The sequence below is a fragment of the Mandrillus leucophaeus genome, unplaced genomic scaffold (assembly GCF_000951045.1).
Source record: "Mandrillus leucophaeus isolate KB7577 unplaced genomic scaffold, Mleu.le_1.0 Scaffold728, whole genome shotgun sequence".
Lineage (NCBI taxonomy): Eukaryota > Metazoa > Chordata > Mammalia > Primates > Cercopithecidae > Mandrillus > Mandrillus leucophaeus.
The window spans coordinates 323,505-346,479 of NW_012107897.1; the positions used below are offsets into that span (position 1 = coordinate 323,505).

General features: G+C 48.2%; 1 protein-coding gene across 1 annotated transcript in view; it reads left to right on the forward strand.

Annotated features, from left to right (window-relative positions):
* The window catches only part of GALNT2 (polypeptide N-acetylgalactosaminyltransferase 2), a 106,818-nt gene that overhangs the window by 70,921 nt on the left and 12,922 nt on the right, over positions 1–22,975 (forward strand). The window contains exons 7-13 of the mRNA XM_011965479.1: positions 320–407; positions 3,361–3,448; positions 4,600–4,703; positions 9,325–9,451; positions 16,720–16,812; positions 17,069–17,152; positions 19,178–19,304. Of these exons, the coding sequence (XP_011820869.1) occupies positions 320–407; positions 3,361–3,448; positions 4,600–4,703; positions 9,325–9,451; positions 16,720–16,812; positions 17,069–17,152; positions 19,178–19,304 (711 nt within the window). The remainder of the gene's footprint in view (positions 1–319; positions 408–3,360; positions 3,449–4,599; positions 4,704–9,324; positions 9,452–16,719; positions 16,813–17,068; positions 17,153–19,177; positions 19,305–22,975) is intronic.

Below are 22,975 nucleotides of genomic sequence, written 5' to 3' on the forward strand. Positions count from 1 at the left end.
TCACCTTTAGCTGGGTGAACTGATGGCTACCTGTCCCATAACCATGGGTGTCTCCACTCCTCAAGTGACTCCTGCTACACACCCACTCCTGACCTCCCTCCCTGCCTCCCAGCGGGCCACAGCACATCTGCGGATGGCCAAGAGCAAGACCTTCTGGGTCTGGGTGGGGAGGCTGGGTTCTTGCGGGCCTAGGGTAATAGGTAGTAAGGGCCAGTCGGGTTTGCCCTGTGCCTGCCTAACACTAATGCCTTCTATGGCTGGGCGGGTTTTTTGTTTCGCTGGATTTTGATAACTACTCCTCTCTTTGTTTGTATTTTAGGACAGGACTCGGGTTGTGTCACCCATCATCGATGTCATTAATATGGACAACTTTCAATATGTGGGGGCATCTGCTGACTTGAAGGGCGGTAGGTGTCTGTCATGGTGCCCCTCCTAGCTCGTCCCATCTACACCACCATCTGATCACCACTCCCTCTCATTGTCAGGAGTGACAGTGACAACAGTGTTCACGCCGTAGTGTGTGTTCTGAGTAAAAAACCCCTGTGTGCTTAACAAGTAGGACTTCATAAAGAGAAAAAAATAGGCTTGCTCCCTTAAAGAGCTTCCTGGGTTTCCCTTTCGCCTCTTCCTTGACCTTCTGTCACTTTTGCGAGCCATGTGGTTCCATGAACAGATATGGCATCCTTTTTGATCAGAGATGATGAAGCCCTCCTTGCAGGAGTCTGGAGTGAGAAACTTCATGGAGCTGAGGCTTTGTGGGGTGCAAGGGGCTGGAGCCTGTCTTTGCTTTCTCTGCTCACCCCGGCTATTTCTCTGACAGGCTGGTCTCTTGCTGGTTGCTCAGATGGACATCTGTGTCATCCTCAGTCCCCTCTCCCTCACCAGGCCCACGTGTGATCCTGTTCTGCTGATACAGCCCCTTGCATATATCATGGTTTATTTTACCCCTCTTTCCCAGCCCAACACCTGCTTCACCCCGGTCCCCTTTCGTTGGAATGACCACACCAGTTTCCTGTATGTCCTCACGGCACCTGCCCTGGAGCCCCAAGAGCACTTTGTCTCTTCACCCTCTTAAAAATTATCAAAGACCTCAAAGAGCTTTCATCTGTGTGAAGACGGACTATTCTAGATAGACACTGAGCAGAGGGTCAACTGATGGTCTAACATCAAAAAAGAAGACAGTAAAACTATAAAATAGGGCCTTGGCCAGGTGCAGTGGCTCACGCCTATAATCCCAGCACTTTGGGGAGGCTAAGGTGGGAGGATTGCTTGAGCCTAGGAGTTCAAGACCAGCCTAGGCAACATAACAAGACTCTTGTCTCTATTAAAAAAAAAAAAAAATTAGCTGCGTGTGATGGCATGCCAGCTACTCAGGAGGCTAAGGTGGGAGGATCACTTGAGCCTGGGAGGTCAAGGCTTCAGTGAGCCATGATCAAGCCTGGGAGACAGAGTGAGACCCTGTTTATTTGTACACTGACAAAGCCTCACTCCCTCCCCAGCTACCTCCCTCGGTCCCACCTGCCTCTTGCAGGCCCCATCATCATGGGCAGGCCGTTTTGCCTCTGCTCCTCAGCTTCCCCATCTGGGAAATGGTATGATAATTGTGCTGGCCACACAGGGCGTAATGGAATTAGACATTAGCGGGAGGGCGGGCATGCTTGGAGGACTGTACCTAGGATGGGAAACATAGCATTCGGGAAAGATTCCCAGCGAATGGTAAGAAGTAAAATGTTTGGGGACATTAAAGAGGAGGCATCCTTAGATAGCTAGAAAGCCTGGCTTTCAGAATGTTTTATTTCCCCAAGTATTGGAAGATCTGAGATCTACCGGGCTCTATTTCTCCCAAAGCAGCTGTGTATGTCAGAGCAGGGGCAAGAACAGCCAGGTGCTCCGTGTGGGGGTGCAGGGCTTCTGGGTCAGAGGAATGGGACCACATTCACCCAAAGAGCTTTTTATGAAATTCCTTTTAAAAAGGATGCCATTCTTAGCAGATCTTTAATCTGCTATAGCCTCTCTCTTTGGACCAAATTAATAAAGTAAATAATAAGATAATAGTAAACCTCAAAAAAATAAAGGAAAGGTTATGTCGACTCATCCTTAACCTTCTCTGTTGGTGAAACAGCCAGTACATTGTTTCTCTGGTTTGCCTTCATGGCCTTTGAGGCACCGTGATAAGAGCCAGCTCAGGGACCCGTGGGGGTCTCCTCTCTATGCATTCCTGTCCCCACTACCGGGGCCCCTGTCCATTTCCCTGTCTCTTTGCCTGAGGCCACTCTATCCTGCAGTGAGGGGGCTGGGAGACCTCTTTGTCCAGAGCCATAAATTCTTGGCCAGCCCAGGATGCTCAGAAACCCCCACCCACCAGCCTTCAGTCACTGGGGCTGTCAGAATGGACAGACTATGAATTCAAAGCATGCAGACAAATCCAAACTTGAACATTGCAAAAGCCCTGTTGACAAAAAGCCTGATGGCAGAGAGCTTAAGAGGATTGAAAGATGCATGGCCCTAGAGTCATTAGGTTTGGCTATCAGACCCTTGGAATTGGAAATGCAGCACCATGAGCCATGTGTTTGGCAAGAAGTGGCCTCCTGATGCACCAGGACAGCTTCCGCAGGTGGGGCCTGCTGGCCTCCAAGAGGCACTATGCATGTGACCCTGGAAGCGAGAGCAAGACCTGAGGCCCTGCAGATGCCCACAACCAAGTCCAGGTACAGGGTTCAGGCTCTTCCATCCTCAGGTGTCTGGATTCCAAAAATGAAATGCAGCAGGTGCCAAATATATCTGAAATTGAAGCTTATTTGCCCAGCTTGGCAACTTCCACTGGCTCATTTTCCCTTAAAGTTTTCATATTCCCAGCGTGTTCCCACTCCATTCTTGCTGCAAATACAGTCTGAAGTTTGCTGGCCCAGGGGACTGACAAAGCCTCGTTCCCTCCCCAGCATTCCCTTCGCCTGGGGCAGTGTTGGAGGTGCCACGGCTTGATTTTCATAGTGGATGCTCTTTGTCCTCACATCCTTACGGGCCTTGGACATGCCCTGGTGATCACCACACAGACCCCAGTTCTCTCCCCATATTTCATTTGTTCTTATGCATTTCAATATTAGAAAAGCCTGACTCACATTTTCTTTAGGGAGGGGCAGGGAGATTTCAACATTCACCCTCCCTGCCGGTCTCTCTCTTCCAGTTACACCCACGCCCCCAGTCCCCTTCTCTCTCCTCCACACCGTCTTTTTTGGCTTTGTTGTGGTTTTCATTGAGTTCTGTCCAAACGTCGAATATTTTTAAGCTGTGAGGAATGGGGGTGTCGGGAGGAAGTGGCCAGTCTCTTGTCAACACCCTGTTTCTTTTCCTGGCTGGCAGGTTTCGATTGGAACTTGGTGTTCAAGTGGGATTACATGACGCCTGAGCAGAGAAGGTCGCGGCAGGGGAACCCAGTCGCCCCTATAAAGTAAGTGCCAGCATCCTTCAGGGTGCCTCTCCCGGATGAGACCCCAGGTTCTGGCTTCTTTGCTGGGCCTGTGCCGTCTGGAGACCCAGTGGGGCCGTTCACCTTCTGCCCTCCCGTTTCCCCTCAGCTCAAAGATGAGCACCTTCCGCCAGGTCATAGAATAAAGTCCTTGGAGATTTCTTTTCCACAGTCAAAGTCTCACATAGGTTTCTAAGGCGTATCTGCTGGGTCTGTGCATTCCTGTGTGTTGATACTGTAGAGCATTTCTGTAGCCAAGCAGGATCTCCAAGCCGACCGCAGGCCCAGGAGACTTACTGCTGCCACTGCCCAGCAGGCTTTTGCTCTCCTGCAGAGGAGGGAACCCATGCTCATGAAGCCCATGCTTTAAGATTCCCAGGCCAGGCAGTGGGCTTCCTGGTTGAGAGTCAGGATGCCTTCTCTAGCTGGGGAGAGATCGGGGCCACCTGTTCCAAGTCGGCACACGGTTAAGTGAGAGAGCCTTCACAGAGTACTTAGCACTGAAATATATTTGCTGACATTTAGCCAACATCTGCAGTGTGCTATAGACCTTCCCAGCACTTTACACTGAATTCGCACAGCGTCTCTTCTGGGAACAAAGTAGGGAGCTCAGCGTACATCTGTTGTCAGCCGCTTCCTGGGGTGATGAAGTGAGGAGCATGGTGGGTTCCCTTGTAGAAGGTGGAGCCTCATCTATGATAGTGATAATGAGAGCTGGTGCTCTGGAGCATTTCCCAAGTGTGCTCAGGGCTTTATGCCCATGATTTTTTGCAGTTCTCGTAGCTACCCTATAAGGAAACTGACACACAGAAAGGCCGAGTTCTTTGCCTCTGCCAGCGTGTCAGGGAGTGATCCAGCCCCAGCAGTCGCTCCCGCATAGGGGAGGCTCAGTCCAGCCCCTGGCACTGTGGGAACATCCAGGCAGGAACAGTAGGGGAGGCATTTGAAGGCAGCAATGGTGAAGCAGAGAGAGCGGCACCCTGGGCACTGAGCAGAAAACAGTGGCAGTGTGGCTGTTCCGAAGGTCAGCTTATTGTTAGAGAATCAAGGCTTGGCCTTGGCGCAAGGGTGCTGGCAATCTAACCTTGACTTTGCCCTCTCCTCCCTCCCCGCTCTTCTTTCTGCCTCTTTAGAACCCCCATGATTGCTGGTGGGCTGTTTGTGATGGATAAGTTCTATTTTGAAGAACTGGGGAAGTACGACATGATGATGGATGTGTGGGGAGGAGAGAACCTAGGTATGTACAAGCCTCGAATCTCAGGGCAGAGAAGTGCCTCAGCTCTGCAAAAGGCAGGGTGCCAATTGGAAAAAAAATTTAAAAGGCTTCAGAGTGACCATTCACTGGGCTTAATCGATCCTTGCAAACACATACGTAACACCCCTTTTGCTCTTGAAAGTCTAATGGGTTGGGCATTAAAATGTGCCTCCCTAAGTTAGAGTGGAGGATGCCAGAATACAGATAAAGTCTTTGAAGGGAACGCAAACTCTTTCAAGTCATCTGAACCCAAGTGTTTGTAATGCAGGCTTGCAGAAACAGAGGGAAACGGTCCAGGAGCTTGGATTCATGCTGAGTGGTGGAGAGTGGAAAATGAACCCTGGCAAGGCTGGTGGGGTTGAATTGAAATCATGAAAATCCGATGGGGCAGGGAGGCCTTGGCACTTAATCCCTTCTCGACTACCTTTGTGAATGGTTCTCATTTGTTTGTTTGTTTGTTTGCTTGCTTTTAAATACCCCGTGCAAATCATTTTTACCCCGGTTTAGGCACAGTGAAATTTTATACATTGTGGTCTACATTGGTAGCCTTATATCTACTGCATAAAAGATAAAAAGATTTGTTTTGTTTGTTTAGGGTTTGGGGTGGGGGAGTTCTTGTTTTTTGCTTGTTTCACTTAAAGCCTTTTGTTTCAAATGCTTGGCTTTCTGAGCGAATTCTCCTGGGCTGCTGCGTGTTGTTAACTTACATTCGTCCTTGGGTGAGTGTACCCTGGAGGACAGGGGAGAAGGAAAGAGGAAAAAATGAGGCCACTCATTTTTCATAGTTTAAGACTTTGAAAATTTTTGTTATTTTAAAAGACAAGATTAGCCTAGCCTATTATTTTTCCATTGTTTTATGATGTTGAAGTCAGTGATACCATCTCATCTTTGAGGATTTCTCTGCCTTGGTTTGATGTTGAAAGCTTCTTTAGGCTCAATTACAATACTGCGCGGGTGGAGGGACCGTGAGTCAAATTCCTTTTGGGTTTTTGTTTTAAAATGATACATCAACCTCTAGGGAAAGCTTGAATTGAAGTCATTTGAGTACAAAAGGCTTCAGAATTGTTAACCCTCTAAAGAGAGTTCTGTCACCCTATTCCATGGGTATCTCCTACTGGTTTAGTGGAAATCCAGCAGGCCAGGGTCACCCAGTAGGGCAGCGTGTCACGTAGGTGGCCATTTTTCAAAAGCAGTGTGATTTTCAGAAGTGTGCATACCATTAGCTGAAATGAGACATCAGCCAGCATTTTGTGTCATCGTGTAGGAAGAGTGTTGATTTAAATATCTAAGGAGGCATTCACCCAGAGACTGGGGGGAAGGTTTGTTGTAAGGAGCTGCTTTATTGTGGTTTGGTGTTTGTATTTATTATGTAGCTGTGCCTAGGAGGTTCTAGGGCCTGAGCGGTTCAGGTTGGGGTGAGGATGAACCCTGCAAGCAAGAGCGCATCTCCGCCCAGGAAGGCTGGGCCGTCTTTCCCTCCGTGACGGGCTCTCCTGGGTTATGCCAAGGACTTGGACTCCCCGTGAGGTTCAGTGGGCTCAAAGGCTTCCACATGAGAAGGCCATGCCATGAGCCTTTCTCCTTAGCACTGCTCTGGCTTCTGCTTCTGGGGGCCGTGCACACTGCTAGCCATTGCCGGCCTGAGGGGCCTTTGTGGGTGTGCATTGGGAGAGGTGTGTGGTTCAGAGAGGCCCAAGTAAGATCCAAAACTACCTCCTCAATGTGTGCCCCACTGGAATGACCAGAGCTTCCCATTTTCCTAATCATGTAAGTCCTTATGTCACTTAAGCAATTAAAACGGAGGACTAAGAACTTAACCCTTAGCTCTAACGACAGGGGGTAAGGCTCCTTGGGAGCATTATCTGTGCTTCTCTACATCCCTGCGGTGCAAGGATGGTGCTAAGTACTTCCAGGGAATCATCTCTCTGTGCTTTCTTAACAGAGTGTGGTCTGCAGAGGGCGTGCACCTTGCCCAGGGTCTCAGAGCCAAGATGTAAACACTAACTGCCTAATTAAAAAGCCATTGAGTTTTACTAATTATCCTCAAAGTTATAGGGTTCAAATGAAATCAGCGCAGAAGATAACTGTAGTTGTACTTAGCCTTGAAAATATCCCAGAAAAGCCCTGGAAGGATCCCTCGTTGGCTTAACAGACTCACCATAGAGAAGCCAAGGGGATTTCCTAGTCCCGGATTCTAAATCTTCTGGTGAGGCAAATGGATATTTAAATTTTATTTTCTGAAATAGAGACAACTTTTTTTTTTTTTTTTGAGGTGGAGTCTCACTCTGTTGCCAGACTGGAGTACAGTGGCACATTCTTGGCTCACCGCAATGTTTGCCTCCCGGGTTCAACTGATTCTCCTGCCTCAGCCTCCCAGGTAGCTGGGATTGCAGGCGTGTGCCACCACGCCTGGCTAACTTTTTGTATTTTTAGTAGAGACAGGGTTTCTCCATGTTGGTCGGGCTGATCTCGAACTCCTGACCTCTGGTGATCTGCCTGCCTCGGCCTCCCAAAATGCTGGGATTACAGGCATGAGCCACCGTGCCTGGCCGACAACTTCTTAGGTTGTGTGGGAACTGTAAAAAGTAAAGTCAGAAACTTTGACTGCTTATGCTTGTGTGATTGTAACCATACGTTTTCTATTACTACAAGAGAGCTGCTTATTAAAGCCCCGTAACAGCTGCATGGATCACCCATTCCTAGTGAGTGAGGCATTAGTTTGCTGGACCCAAGTAGAAACTCATGGTGTTCTGACCCCTGTGTTGTATTTCCTGCCGTGTTCCTGGCAGTCTGGGCACCTGTTGCCATAACTAGGCTGACTGCAGGATTTGCCATCAATCCACTGTATGGTCTGTGATGGACCCACCCTTTTTCTGATCTGTCTGCATTTGGTGACAGTGGCTGCACACACTGTAGATTTTATATGTGAATATTTGTACTTCTTTTAATTTGTTAATTGAAGATAATAATTGTGCATATTCATGGGGTACATAGTGATGTTTTAATACATATAATGTATGGTGATCAGATCAAGGAAATTAGCATATCTGTCATCTCAAACATGTATCATGTCTTTGTGTTGGGAACATTCAGTATCCTCTTTCTGGTTATTTGAAACTATGTAATATATTATCAGTCCCTAGAGTCAACCTACAGGGCTGTAGAACACAAGCAGGATCCCTCTTCTCTAGCTATAATTTTGTATCCTTAAACAAATCCCTACTCCTTCCTTCCCAGCCTTTACTGTCCTCCATTATACTTTTTACTTCTATGAGATCAGTGTTTTTTAGCTTCCATGTATGGGTGATAACATGGTGTTCAACTTTCTGTTCTTATTTCACTTAATTTCCTGGGAATACTGTCCAGCCAGAAAAAGAATGAAGTCCTGTCATTCACAGTAACTGTTGATTTTTGTCCTGCCTCCCTAACATGTTCTTAGGGATCTTAGATGATACAGAGGAAAGTTCCCTTTTGTATTATACAAACCTTGTGAAGAAAAACTGGTTTTTGCCTTTCAGAAAATCCTATCTTAGTTTTTCTGTTGAATCTGTTTCTTGCATTCAGTCAGACCCCTGACTCAGACTCCAGTCACTCACCTAGTCAGTGGTGATAAGGGCAGGTACCTGGTCGGAAGGTACCTGTGTGTCACGAAAGAAGCACCAGTCAGTCTAGGCTTCTACTAAGTTCCAGCGCCCAGGGCAGTCTGTGTGTTTAAGTAGGTATGGGTGCCTAGCCCTGCACGTCTCATTCGTCCTGCAGATCAGTTCTGTGTTGAAGCAGGTGAACAGCAGCCTTCCCCAAGGAGCATTCCACCTGCGCCAGTTGGTTACTGACGGGTCCAAGCCTGTGAGCAGTGTGGAGATATCAGTCAGTTACTTGACTGTCTTTGATCACTACCATAGTCCTTCAGGCAGTCCCTAAGTCCATGGTCCATAAGTCCAAACTCTGCCAGGAGGCTTGAGCCTGCTAATGCACAGGAACTTGTATTTAATAAGCTTTGCCATTTGAGGGAAGGGATTATTTTTCCCTGGATGGGAAAAGCCAAGATGCATCCTGGGGTTCAGTCTGTTAAAAATAAGTTTTAGAGAAAGATGACATATATGGTTGTCTAGAATATGTAACAATAAAGCTTAATTGTACATATTTATATACCTTCAGTGTTGCCTTTTCCCACAGTGTTGATACTAAGCAAGTGCAAATGATCGTGAGCCAGGAATTCAGCACAAGTGTTTCATCGCTCAGTAGTTGTGATGCTACTGGGTATACATGATCTTATGCCAGGAGGCCTTGATATGTACAATAGGCCAAGAAGCATTCTTGTCTCAAGGTTTCTACTCCACCTCTGAAAAATATTTCCCCGTGAACATTCTTTCTTGATTGTGTTGTGGTCCAGAGATCCAAGTGTGTCAGATGTCTCTCCTGTAGAGTTCTGGATCAGGTTCTGGAAAGAGGAAGGTCCTTATCAGGTCTTCTTCAGCAGCGGAGGGCATGGGAGCCCCATGATGGGATGGTGGGGGGGCCTGTGTACCTACCTGGCATGTCTGCTGTTGCAGAGCAGCGTCCCAGGCTCTGCCAGTCACCCATGTCTTATTCATCATCTCAGAGATCTCGTTCCGCGTGTGGCAGTGTGGTGGCAGCCTGGAGATCATCCCGTGCAGCCGTGTGGGACATGTGTTCCGGAAGCAGCACCCCTACACGTTCCCGGGTGGCAGCGGCACTGTCTTTGCCCGGTAAGTAGTGAAAGGCTGAGCGGGGTCCAAAACATTGCTGACCACCCTGAAGGCAGGACTTGACCTTGGGCTGTTTGAGGGCAGATGTCCTTCGGTGGGTGTGGTGCATTTATGCAATGGAATACCACTTAGCAATTGAAAGGCGCAGTCCACGGATGCAGGATACAGCCTGGGCGCCTGAAAGGCACAGTCCACGGATGCAGGATACAACCTGGGCACCTTTCCAGGAGAAGCAGTTACATACATGATTCCACTCATGTCATAGCCTCATAAAAAGCGCAGCTCTAGTGATGGGGGCCAGACCAGTGGTGGCCAGGAGCTGGGATGGCAGGGAAGCAGGGAGTGTGACTGCAGAGGGGCAGCACCAGAGATGTTTGGGGGAGGGACAGAGCTGTTCTATCTCCTGGTTGTGGTGGTAGTTGGACAAATCTTCATGGGCATGAAGGCTCTTAGAACTGTACACCACCCCCGAAAATGTTATGGGAAATTTTTTTTTAAGAAGAAAGTTCATTTTTTATATATATAAAACCTTTCAAGGTACAATTAAAAGCAACATTGTCTTAGTCCATTTTACGCTTCTCTAACCAAATACCACAGACTGGGTAATTTAAAATGAACAGAAATTTATCGACTCGTAGTTCTGGAGGCTGAGAAGTCCAAAATCAAGGTGCTGGTGTCTGGCGAGGGTCTTCCTAATGTGTAATCACATGGCAGGAGAGGAAAGAGCAAGAGGGGGCCAAATTCTCCCTTTTATAATAACATCAATCCCACCCATGAGGGTGGAGCCCTGATAGCATAGTCACTTCTAAAAGGTCACCTCTTAAAGGCCTCACCTCGGCTGGGCGTGGTGGCTCATGTCTGTAATCTCAGCATTGTGGGAGGCCGAGATGGGCAGATCACCTGAGGTCAGGAGTTTGAGACCACCTTGGCCAACATGGAAACCCCATCTCTACTAAAAATATAAAAATTAACCAGGAGTAGTGGTGGGGACCTGTAATCCCAGCTACTTGGGAGGCTGAGGCAGGAAAATTGCTTGAACCCGGGAGGCGGAGTTTACAGTGGGCCAAGATCACGCCACTGTACTCCAACCTGGGCAACAGAGCGAGACTCTGTCTAAAAAAAAAAAAAAAAAAAAAAAAGAACAGCCTCACCTGTTAATACTGTTACAATGGCAATTAAAGTTCAACATGAGTTTTGGAGGGGACAGACATTCAAACCATAGCAAATATTAAAAGTCAAGCTGTACTAAATGTGTATACCACAAGACATCATGATACAGAGTCACCATTCTTGATGGCCAGTAGATATGGTTTAGTAAACATGAAGATGCCAACAGAAGGGCTTTCTGAAAGTAAAATAGCAGGTAGCCATTCTGTCAAGCCAAGTGTTCTCCTAGGGAATTCTCTTACGTGCTAAAGATAGAACATTGTACAAGCCAGACCTCAGGGAGCTTGCCTTCTCTTGAGTGTAGACAGCAAAACACACAGCTAACTAAGGTAATTTCAAACAGTAATCAATGCTGTGAAGAAGATAAAATGCAGTCATGTGGTCAGGCTTGATTAGCACAAGCAGAAGGAGAGGTTTTCAGGTTAGGAGAACCCTTGAGGAGGTGTTACGTGAGTTCAGACTTGAAAGGTGGGAGGAGGTCACTCTGGGACCGCGAGGAATCGGACTCCCTGCAGGAGGAGCAGATCCGGGCTGCTGAGGTAAGAGTGCATTTGGCATATCGGCAGAATGGAAGCCAAGGGTGGCTGGAACCTAGAGAGTGAGGGGACAGTGCACAGGGGCAGAAGAGCTAGACGGGCCCAGGCCGTGCACCTTTGCAGGTCATGGGAAACGTTGGATGTTACTTGATTCTGGAGGAAACCATTGGGGCTTTTCAGCACTGCCCGATGTCTGTTTTATGCTTTGGAAAGGTCCGTGTGGTTGCTGGGCAGAGGGTGGCCAGGAGGTGACACTATGGTGAAAAAATGGTACGAGTGTCCCCTCCACTTTTGGAGCCAGAAGCAAGGGTCCTGTGAGCACTGTTGGAGTAGCCCAGGCCAGAGATGTGATGCAGTCATGCACCTGTAACAGCATTTCGGTCAGTGGCAGCAGCCCCTTGAGATTATAGTACCGTGTGTTTACCTTTTCTATGTTTAGATACACAAATACTTACCATTGTGTTACAGTTTCCTCCAGTGTTCAGGACAGTCACCTGCTCTACACGTTTGTAGCCTGGAAGCAATAGGCTGTACCATGTAGCCTAGGTGTACATTAAGAATACACCATCTAGGTTTGTGTAAATACACTCTTATGATGTTCGCGCAATGACAAAATCGCCTAAGAATGCATTTTTCAGATTGTGTGCCTGTCATTAAGCAGCACCTGGCTGTACCTGGAGCAGGTGTGTAGCAGTGGAGATGGGGTCAGATCCAGCTCCATGGTGAGGCAGGCAGTTGTTTGCTAATAGGGTGGCAGAGAGAAGGGACGTAGAGCAGGGAATTAATTTAGGGTGATGCCCAGGAGCTTTGTTACACAACTGTGCTGGCGTGCTGCCCCTACTGAAATAGGGAAAGCCTTGGGGTGGGTGTGGGTGTGGGAATTGCTAGCTTATCTTTTGTCTAGTTTTTCTCTTGAGACAGTCTTGCTCTGTTGCCCAGGCTGGAGTGCAATGGTGCGATCTCAACTCACTGCAATCTCCACTTCCCAGGTTCAAGAGATCCTCCTGTTTCAGCCTCCCAAGTAACTGGGATTACAGGCATGTGCCACCATGCCCAGCTAATTTTTGTATTTTTAATAGAGACAGGATTTTACCATGTTGGCCAGGCTGGTCTCAGACTCCTGACCCAGGTGCTCTGCCCACCTTGGCCTCCCAAAGTGCTGGGATTAGAGACATGAGCCACCGTGCCTAGCCATTTTTAAACTTTTTTTTTTTTTTGGAGACAGAGTTTAAATCTCATTGCCCACACTGGAGTACAGTGGTGCGATCTCAGCTCACTGCAACCTCCGCCTCCTGGATTCAAGTGATTCTTCTGCCTCAGCCTCCTGCGTAGCAGGGATTACAGGCATGTGCCACCACGCCCAGCAAATTTTGTATTTTTAGTAGAGACAAGGTTTCTCCATGTTGGCCAAACTGGTCTTGAACTCCTGACCTCAGGTGATCCACCCACCTCGGCCACCCAAATTGCTGGGATTACAGGTGTGAGCCAACGTGCCTGGCCGTGTTTAAACTTCTTAAAAGTACAGCATGTACAATATACCTATTATACAGAAGTCAGAGTTTTAGGACAGGGAATCTGATTTCTGAGAAAACTTTAATAGAAGCCAAAATAACAAATAATGCTTCTGACCAAATTATCTTCTCTCAAAAAGTATGTTTCTTCACAAATGTTGAAGCTTCATTTTTGTTCTTTATTAAAAACAAAAATATGATCTTATACAGTAAGCTTTACAAAATCGAACAAAAACGTGGATATATGTGCTTTTTCCTGGGGCAGCATGAGATTCTTTATATAACATATTAGACACCCCACACCAAAGCCTCCCAGCAAACAGTGGGATTTCAGAAAACAGTACATTAAAGTACTCAAGACATTACACTCTTTGTCAGAAGAGAAACTTTTTCAATTGTATTTCGCGGCTCAGGAGCCTGTATTCTCAAGATTTGGAAAAGAAGCTGACCCAGGGTTTCATTATTTTGGGGCAGCATGGATCTGATTAAAAAGCCCTGCTGTTGACCTTCAGCCAGGCTGCCCTTTACTTCAGTCGACTCATCTGAAAAATAAAGACTTGGAATTATATGACTGTATTTCTGAGGTCTCTTCCCAGCTGCAAGGTCTCTTAATCTCCTATACAGGTTGAGTATCTTTTATCCAAAATGCTTGAGACCAGAAATATTTTGGATTTTCGATTTTTTCAGAATATGGAATATATATATGTATATATAATGAGATATCTTGGGGGTGGGACCTAAGTCAAAATACAAAATGTGTTTGTTTTATATAGACCTTATACACACAGCCTGAAGTTAATTTAATACAATACTTTTCGTAATGTTGTGCATGAAACAAAGCTTGTGTACATTAAACCATCAGAAAGCAAAGGTGTCACTGTGACCGCCCCCTGGGTTCATCTTGCCCGCTGCCCAGGTGGAGCTGACTTACCAAGATGGGAATTGCAATAGAGAAAGAGTTTAATTCACACAGGGCTGGCTAAGTGGGAGACTGGAGTTTTATTACTTAAGTCAATCTCCCCCAAAATTCAGAGGCTAGGGTTTTTCAAGGATAATCTGGAGGGAGGTGGGAACTAGGGAGTGGGTGCTGCTGATTGGATGGGGTGCAATCATAGGGGTGTGGAAAATGGTCCTTGTGCTCATGGAGTCTGCTTCTGGATGGATGGGTCCACAGGACCAGCTGGAGATCTGGATGGAGTCATCAGAAGTGCAGAAGCCTGAAAAGACATCACAAAAGGCCAATCTTAGATTCTGCAATGGTGATGTTATCTGCAGGGGTAATTGGAGAAGTTGCAAATCTGTGGCTGATTCGTTAGTCCAACAGAGGCAGTCTGGTACCCAGACAAAAAGAGAGTTTGTTTGGGGAAAGAACTGTTATCATCTTTGTTTTAAAGTTAAACTGTAAACTAAGTTTCTCCCAAAGTTAGTTCTGCCTGTGTCCAGGAATGAACAAGGGCAGTTTAGATGTTAGAAGTTAGATGGAGTCAGTCAGGTCAGATCCCTTAAACTGTCAATTTTGTCATTGTTACATTTTTTGCAAAGGCAGTTTCATCACTATCTCATGCTGGTGCTCAAAAAGTTTTGGATGTTAGGGCATTTTGGATTAGGGATGCCCAACTTGTAATATATGACATTTAATGTATAATATTTCGCTACCTAAATACTTGCAAATACCTGCAATAACAAGGAGGGCCTAGATAAAAGTGAGTCTCCCTAGGTGTCCCTGTATCTGCAGCACTGAGACTGTTTGGTGTAGATGCCAAATAAATACCTGAGTGAACCAATAAATACATGAATAAAAGGAGCTAGCACTGAGTAGCACATGGAGGTCATTCTTTGAGGCTGCCTAGTTATCCTTTTCTGTTATGAAGATAGGAAAGAATTGCTTTGCGTTTAGGAATTCTTAAGTGACTTAATCACTTCAGAATTTGAGTGATTTGAAAACAGTGTGACTAGAGTTCATAAAACCTTTAAACCATTAAGGCTGAAAGGAACCTAGGACATTCTGGAATCAAATCCTTTCATTTCCCTGTTGGGGAAATCCAGGTGCCAGATGTTACAAGTATTTAAGTTAGTAACTGGTTAAAAACTGACTAGGCATAGGTTAAGGCTGAGGTCACTTAGCAAGACCCCAAAACCTCACTAACAATATTTAGTGTCTCTTCTGAGAAATGATATATATGATCCAGCATCCCCCAGTACTTTAAGTGCTCATTGCTGTATCTGTATATTTTTTAACAGAGAGAAAGTAAAAATTCATCAGTCTCATCGCCAAACCAGTTGTGCCATAACGCTCTCATAATTTGATGAATTCGTCTGTCAGTATCTATTTTTCTTGTTTGCACACTGGCTCTCCTGCCTGTACACACATATCCACTATGTGCAATTCTGCAAACTATTTTATTTTCCCACAAATCCACGACATCATTTATGTCAACATGTAAGATGCACACTTGTGTTTTAGTGGTCACAGAATATTTCATTTGATTCCTTCCTCATATTTAGTCATACAGTTTCTCTTTTTTTTTTTTTTTTGCTATTATAAACAAAGCGGAAGTGAGCATATTTTCACATGTATATTTCATTCCTAATTGATTGTTTCCTTAAGAGAAATTTCTAGAAGTAGAGCTGCTGGGTCAGAGAATAGGTGCATTCATATTTTCTTATCTGTGTTGAAAGGCATTGTAGGTAATAGTCCATATTCCACTTCCTAAAATGAGAAAGTATATATATCACCTTAGATATAGGCCCCGCACAGAAATTATTTTAATAATGGTATCTCAGATCAGTTGAAAGATTTGCCATTTTAAGGAATTATTTTAAAAGGCGAGCATTGCCTCCTTACTGTATTTATTTTGGAAGAACACGGTGCCTTCTCTATGGGATTCTTAAGGAGGGCTGGCTATAGCCTGAAGTGGGAGCCTACCTTGTAGCTGAGACCAGAATATGGAAGCAAAGAGGTTTGCTGTGTGCTTGCTACTTCATGGAAGCTTTAAGACAATTCTTGGCAGGATGCGCTGCTGATACCTATGCAGGTGATAGCCTTTAATGCCTGTCAGACACTCAAGAGTAGCTTGTCCCAGGGGCTTTATTTATGGCAAATCACGGTTCTCTCCATGAGATTTAAGTACATGGTTTTCTTCCCTTCTAGAAAAGCCGGCTGGGCGTGGTGGCTCACACCTGTAATCCCAGGACTTTGGGAAGCTGAGGCAGGTGGATCACGAGGTCAATCTATCGAGACCATCCGGGCCAACATGGTGAAACCCAGTCTCTTCTAAAAATACAAAGTTTAGCTGGGTGTGATGGCACATGCCTGTAGTCGCAGCTACTCAGGAAGCTGAGGCAGGAGAATCGCTTGAACCCGGGAGGCAGAGGTTTCAGTGAGCCGAGATCATGCCATTGCACTTCAGCCTGGCAGCAAGAGCAAGACTCCGTCTCAAAAAAAAAAAAAAGCCCACTGCACACAGACATGGGGCGTGGAACTCCCGCCCCTTCCTATCACTGTTTCTAGTGCAAACATGGCAGTCTTGCCGCTCAGCCCTGCAGAAAAGAGAGTGATTTTCCCAGGAACTCTTATCTTATGTAGTCTGAACTTTTCCACAGAGCTGTCTGGTAGTGTCGTAGCCATGATGGAGAAGGCCGTGGGGCCTGGAATCTCCTTGCTGTGCTCTGCGGCCCCAGGCTCTGTGGACACGTGATGCGAGAGTTTTTAAAGAGTGACTTTCTTTTGTCCTTCATGATACAGCCCCCAGTCCCTCCTTTAAAATACCAGCTTGTGCTGTAATTTCAACTCTGCCTTTTGCCCTTTGACCATCTGTGTGACAAGAAAGCCATTCCAATGGTTCAGTAAGCACTGGCTGAGGCTGGCTCCCCACAGATCCAGCTCAAGGTGCTGGTGGGGACAGCCCGCCCTCTGCTGTGTGCCATGATCCCAGCTGGAGCTGCTGCACATCCAGAGGGAGCCACCTCGGTCACACTGCAGCAGACAGGTGCAAATGGAGTGATGCAGACAGAAAGAAAGCAAATCACACCTCAAGATTTATTTTCTTTCTAGAAACACCCGCCGGGCAGCAGAGGTCTGGATGGATGAATACAAAAATTTCTATTATGCAGCAGTGCCTTCCGCTAGAAACGTTCCTTATGGAAAGTAAGTGGCAGTTCTGCGTTCTCACAATTACTGGGGATTCTTGGGGTGCGGGGGTGGGAGGTAAGGGACTGCCATCAGGGTTGAGGACAGCTACCCAGGTGCCAGGGCAGGAAGGGGTTGTGGGCACAGGAGTGTGGGCAATCCACACCACACCACCTGCCCCAACCCCGATCTCCTCAGCAGATTTTCAAGTTTGATGTAGAAAGCCCATCTATTCTTAAAATTTATAAAGGAATCTTATTTCCTTCTTCTCCAGTATTCAGAGCAGATTGGAGCTTAGGAAGAAACTTAGCTGCAAGCCTTTCAAATGGTACCTTGAAAATGTCTATCCAGAGTTAAGGTAAGTCCCCAGGGATCTGGGGTTTCACTTTGTAAGGGCTTAGAAGCCAGTAAGGCCAGAGAAGCAGCAGAGGGGAAATGGAGGTGCTGCTGCAGGCATGAGACTGGGCACCTGGGCCCCAGTGAGAGTCTGTGGTCTCACCCCGTGGCGTGGACCTGAGAATCTGTTCCCAAGTTGGCCTGCTGCTCTCCATCCTGCGGAGCTGCCCTCCCATGCTTCAGAGTCCCAGAGGCAGTCCCTTGGTTTTGGCTTGTTCTCCATTGGCACGGTGATGGGCTGGGTGACCCGGAGGACTGGTGTCTGACAGGCTTTTTGAGTGTCTGGGAGCAGTCTCCAGGCTCCGCAAGCGTGCGCTGTCTGCGGCCAGCCCTCAGTCCCCCCCGCCGGGCGCCTTTGCCCACCTCTGATCTGCTGCGCTCACCCTTGCTGCTCCTGTGGGCCAGCAGGTAATGGCCCCAACAAGGCTCCGAGCGTGGGGACCTGACCACGTGCCTCCCTCCTCCGAGCTGGCTTAATCACGTGCGAGACAGGAGTAATAATGCCGCTGCCCTGCGTCCCTCCGGAGGATTCATGGCAGAAACACCTTTCCGAGCATTATTTCCACACCCGGCCTCTTGTTTTAAGCGAATACGAGCTCCCATCCGGAGGGACCCGCTGATAACCTCGTGAGAAGACCTGTGGATCGGCTGGGGTGGAGGAGCCACCTGCACTTCGTCTTCTTAAAGGACTGTCAGGCAGATCGTGCCTTAATGCGGCACATTCCTTATTCTAAATATTCCCAGAGCATTTTACAGCGGCTCACATATCTCCAGCACAGTGCCTGAACGCAAGACTTGCCACCATTATCTTTCCGCTAACGGCTCCTTCAGAGCCCTTGTCATGGAGATTTGTTGGACAGTTAGGTAATGCGGCCTCTCTGTGTTGCTCCTGCTCGCTCACTTGGCTCTTTGGAACCATTTCCTCTGCTTTTCAAATAACATGTCAGGCGCCAGGTGGCCCATCCCCCCTAGGAGGAGAACAGGAGAGAACACAGCGTCCTTCTCCCTCGGATCCCTGCCACGCAGGACAGTTTTTGCTGGGGATTAAGAGCAGCAGTGGTCACCAGTGGGAAACCGCTGATCATCAACTCTCCCGTCAGCCGAAGCGGGGCTTCACTTCAGTGGATTTTAACCCAACCATGCTACTCACTTTGCTTTTTCAGTCACAGTGGACTGCAGTTTCTCACAGAGGTCACCCATGGTTTGTAGTGACACTGGGCCCTGCACCCACTGAAGACCACACCTGAGCACCATCCCAGCTGGCAAATCTGCTTCCCCTACCTGTGGGGGGTGAGGGAGACGCCAGCCTCATGTTTTGTGTCTGTAATATCACTGCCATTTACTGAGTACTTCCTACGAGCCAGGCACCGGGCCGCGTGCTTTACACAAAATGTTTCATGTAACGCTTGCAGCAGATCTGGGCAGCCCGTAGCCTACGAAAGGGCAAATCGAGCTTCAGAGGAAGGGAGTCTTGCCTGAAAGCCACCTGGCAGAGGTGGGCTGAGGTTCGGATCTGGTTCTGAAGCATGTTGTTCTTCCTCGTGGCTGTGGCTTTGTTCGCATCAGGCCACCTGACAAGTCTACTCACCTTTCCCGTCTTGACTGAATAAAGGTCAGATCCTAAGTGTATTGGAAAGTTCAAGGCAACAGGATCCGGCCACATTGATTTTCTAAATGACCTCCAATAAGACTAACATTGAAGAGTATCAGGAGCTTTTCCTTCCTTTCCAAAAAAAAAAAAAAGACCTGATATAGAATATAAAGAATACTTCTCCAACATACAGTCTTAGATGTTGGAAGTCCAGAGCCGGGGAGAAATGCCGTGTCCCTGACACACACTACCTGTGGTAGGAAAGGGCACGATGCCTGGTCACTGGGTCTTTCTCTCGTTCCTATCACCTGTCATGAAACCGCTGAGAAAGGGGCTGGTGGACGGGAGCTGGTGGTCATGTGCAATTAAGCAGGTGATTCTCACCTTGTTTTTCAGGGTTCCAGACCATCAGGATATAGCTTTTGGGGCCTTGCAGCAGGGAACTAACTGCCTCGACACTTTGGGACACTTTGCTGATGGTGTGGTTGGAGTTTATGAATGTCACAATGCTGGGGGAAACCAGGTATGTGCATGGGGAAGCCAGGTCACCTGCAGGCCCAAAGAGAGCAGGAGTCAGGGGTCCTGAGGTTAGAAGTCCTAGCTACCACCTTTCTCCTGGGATGAGTGATGTCTTTGAGGAAGCGCCTGGCTCCTGCTGGCCACAGCCTCTTTGGCAGCCAGCCCCAGGGCCAGATAGGATGTCACACATTTTGGTGCATCAGCTCTGTCATCAGCTTCAGACCAGGCTCTGCTGCAGTGGCAAGGGTGCACTGTTCACAGTTGCTGGTTGCAGGGCCTTGGTCTTCTTCCCGCCAGCTCTGTCCTCTCGGCCACGTGCACTCAACCCCAAAGCACCCATTCTGCCTCTGCGTCTGGCCCCAGAATATGATGTCTACACCTGCCTGGTACCCCTATATAACAGATTCTTAACTGTGGGCACTAAGGCAGCTGCTAGTTACAGCCCCTGCCTGTTAGATAATAATAGCTTAAGATAGAAGATATTCAGTATTAATTGCTTCAGTTACACACATACACACCTTTTCCTAGAGGCATAAAATCTCACAACTGCCAGGCGCTATGGCTCACGCCTGTAATCCCAACACTTTGGGAGGCTGAGGTGGTTGGATCACCTGAGGTCAGGAGTTCAAGACCAGCCTGGCCAACATGGTGAAACTCATCTCTACTAAAAATACAAAAAATTAGCCAGGCGTGGTGGTGGGCATCTGTAATCCCAGCGACTCGAGAAGCTGAGGCAGGAGAATTGCTTGAACCCGGGAGCTGGAGGTTGCTATGAGCCGAGATCGCACCATTGCATTCCAGCCTGGGCTACAAGAGCACAAAACTGTCTCAAAAAAAAAAAAAAAAAAGCACTACCTTCTCTTCTCCTGTCATCGCAAAGGAGAGGCAAAATGAAGGCTTGATGGGTCCAGCTGAGACTTTGGATTCTAAAAACAGTTTTCCCATGAGATAATAATAGGGATTGAGTGAAAATCCTGTGTCCTCTTACCACCTTCCTGAAAACTTGCCTGGCGCTGAGAGAGCCTGCAGTTTTTAAAAAGGCAGGTTAACTCCGTGTATGTATCCTGAATGTATTGATTTCTTAACTTTCTTTAACTGAAAGTATTTTTGAAAGGGGGCATGTGCTTTTGTGTAAAGCTGGGTGTGCCTCCCAAGTGAGTGTCCAGGCAGACCACAATCCACAAATACCTTGACTCTTTTCTTCCCTTGGTGATGTGGTTTTAGCAGTTACTTGCAATGGCCTGGACATCCTAAATTAGAAGAGAGAGAGGAACCTGCCTGCCTGGGGCTTGACTGGGCCAGTGCCCATCCAGCATGGGCATGGGGCAGGTAGCCAGGGCCTGGCCCAGGTTCCCCTAAATCCTCAGCCCTTAAATAGAAGATATTTGGCTTTGATGAGTCAGAAAATAAGAGACAGCCTCATTTTCTCGTGTGGTTTTGGTAGAGTTGATCCTGGATTCTCCGTATCAGCGTCAGCAGTCTCGATGGTTTGGAATAGCTAAATGTGATGCTGTGTTTGGGAAAGAGCCAGTGGGTCAGGTTTGCTGACAGGTATGAGTGTGCTTCCAGTGCCTGTGCACGTGTGTGACACACACACACACACACACACAATAGCACATACGCTCATCACGTTCTCACACAGCAGCTCTCTTCTCATGATTCCTGGGCTCAGTCCTCCTCTCTTCCTTATGCACATGCACCTAGACTCATGTGCTGCTGCTTTCTTCTTTTTCTCTGTTACTCAAATGCAGAGCTTGTTTTGCTGTCTGTTCCCTATACATGACTTCATATCATTGATCTCTGTCCTTTTGAGAAATACTGTTGGAGGGTTTTCTACTTGGCGGTACTGTTTTGTTAGAGAAGGGGATTAGGAGGTAAACAAAGCAATCCCTCGCCTCCTCACAGTGGAGTTCTTGAAGTGGAGGAGCCACTGTGGGTTATGAAACAGAGGAGGCACCTGCTCACCTCTGTGCTGTCCGGGTGGCTGCACCTCCTGTTATTCCTGTTGCCCTCACCTCCATGTTTAATCATGGGCTTCCCTCTGCCGCGTGGCAGGACTGCATGCCATTCCCAGGCTCCCAGGCCCTGGCGTCTGTGTGTAGCCTCTGGGCTGTGAGGACACTCCCGGGGGAGCAGGCTTCAGGTGCGGGTGCACACACAAGCCAGCCTTTGGCTGTAGCCTGATGGACCAGTTTTAGGTATTTCACACTGTAGCAGCTGAGCCCCCCTGGGTACTCATCACAGGCCCCACCAATGTCAGGAGTCACCTGGAGGGAGGAACCCATACAGAGGGAGGGAAGGACAAAGAGAGTGGAAGACGAAGCGGGTAAAAGGAGGAGGAGCCAGCTGGTATTGGCGGGGTGGGCAGAGGCGGAGGGGAAGGTGCCGTCCCCACTGTGACCGTGCTTCTGTGTCTTTGTAGCCCCTCCTTCCAAGACCCTGCTGTTAACTGTGTTCTCAGTCACTGCTGGGAAGTGGGGGCCCAAGGGACTCACTCAGACGTGATGGAGGGCCCTGTGCGGTGCTGTTGTGGCTCCTGTTGTGGTCCAGGTGTGATTGGAGGAGGCGTCTCGCAGGCTGTGTTCCTTCTACACTGATCACAGCATGTTTCTTTCCACGGTTTGGGCTTCATTCTTGAGATCTGGAAAGCAGTGAGCTTGGGAAGAGATATTTTGTATGTTTCCATCTAGAACTTAGTGAAAATCCACCAAAATGCCCTCAGAAAAGCGGAGCTCCGTGAGGAAGGGGGAAGTGCTGGTTCTCATTCCCAGCAAGCTGGGTTTCGTCTAAACCGGACAGACGGTGCTGCAGGGCTTGGTCGGTCACACAGCATTAATGTGGGTTTCACCAAACACAGACGTGGATAATTCGTGTGGGGCTGGGTGAAGCTTACCTCTGGTCTGTGGATGACAAAACAGACGACGTGCCCACCCAGGTTCCATACTGTCTGGGTGTTGGGCCTCTTGTGATCTCTGGCCAACCTCACTTCCGTGTTTAATCACTGGAGTTCCCGCTGTCACTCTGCAATGTTCTAATGATTCACGGAAGGTTGGAGAGGTCACTCCTCTCTGAGTCGGCGCCTCTGCTGGAAAGCGACACACCTTATGCTACAGCACATTAAGCAGAAGCGTGTGTCCAGGCCCCAGCCGAGAGAGTTGGTCATCAGAGTCTCTGGCCCCAGCTTCATCCCCTGTGGGTCAGGCCCTGTGACTGGCTCGCCCCACCACCAGCATTGCTCCTTAATTACTGCACAGCTGGTAACACGAGACAGAGTCCGGGCCCTGTGGAGGCAGCAGGTCTATGGGAACCAAAGACTTGTGCAGCTGCTGCCTGTGACCCTCCTCACCTGCCCTCAGGAGGACAGCCTGTGTCCCGCCTTCAGGGCTGTGGCCCTCGCCCCCGCCCCCTCGTCCTGCCCAGTAGAGGGTCTCCAGGATTCCTCGCTGCACGGTGGGGGCACTGAGCAGAGGGCACAGTGCTGAGGGCAGCCACAGCACAGACCTTTGACACAGGGCACCCGTTCCTCGCCTCTGCACGAACTTCAGGGGTCAGCGAACGGCTGTGCCAAGGAATCAACAAGATTGGATCTGCAGGGCGCTTCTCCCGCTCTGCTTTTGCTTTTCCTTTTTGCTAACGGTGCAGCCATTACTGTTCTCACACGCGGGCTTTCCCTTC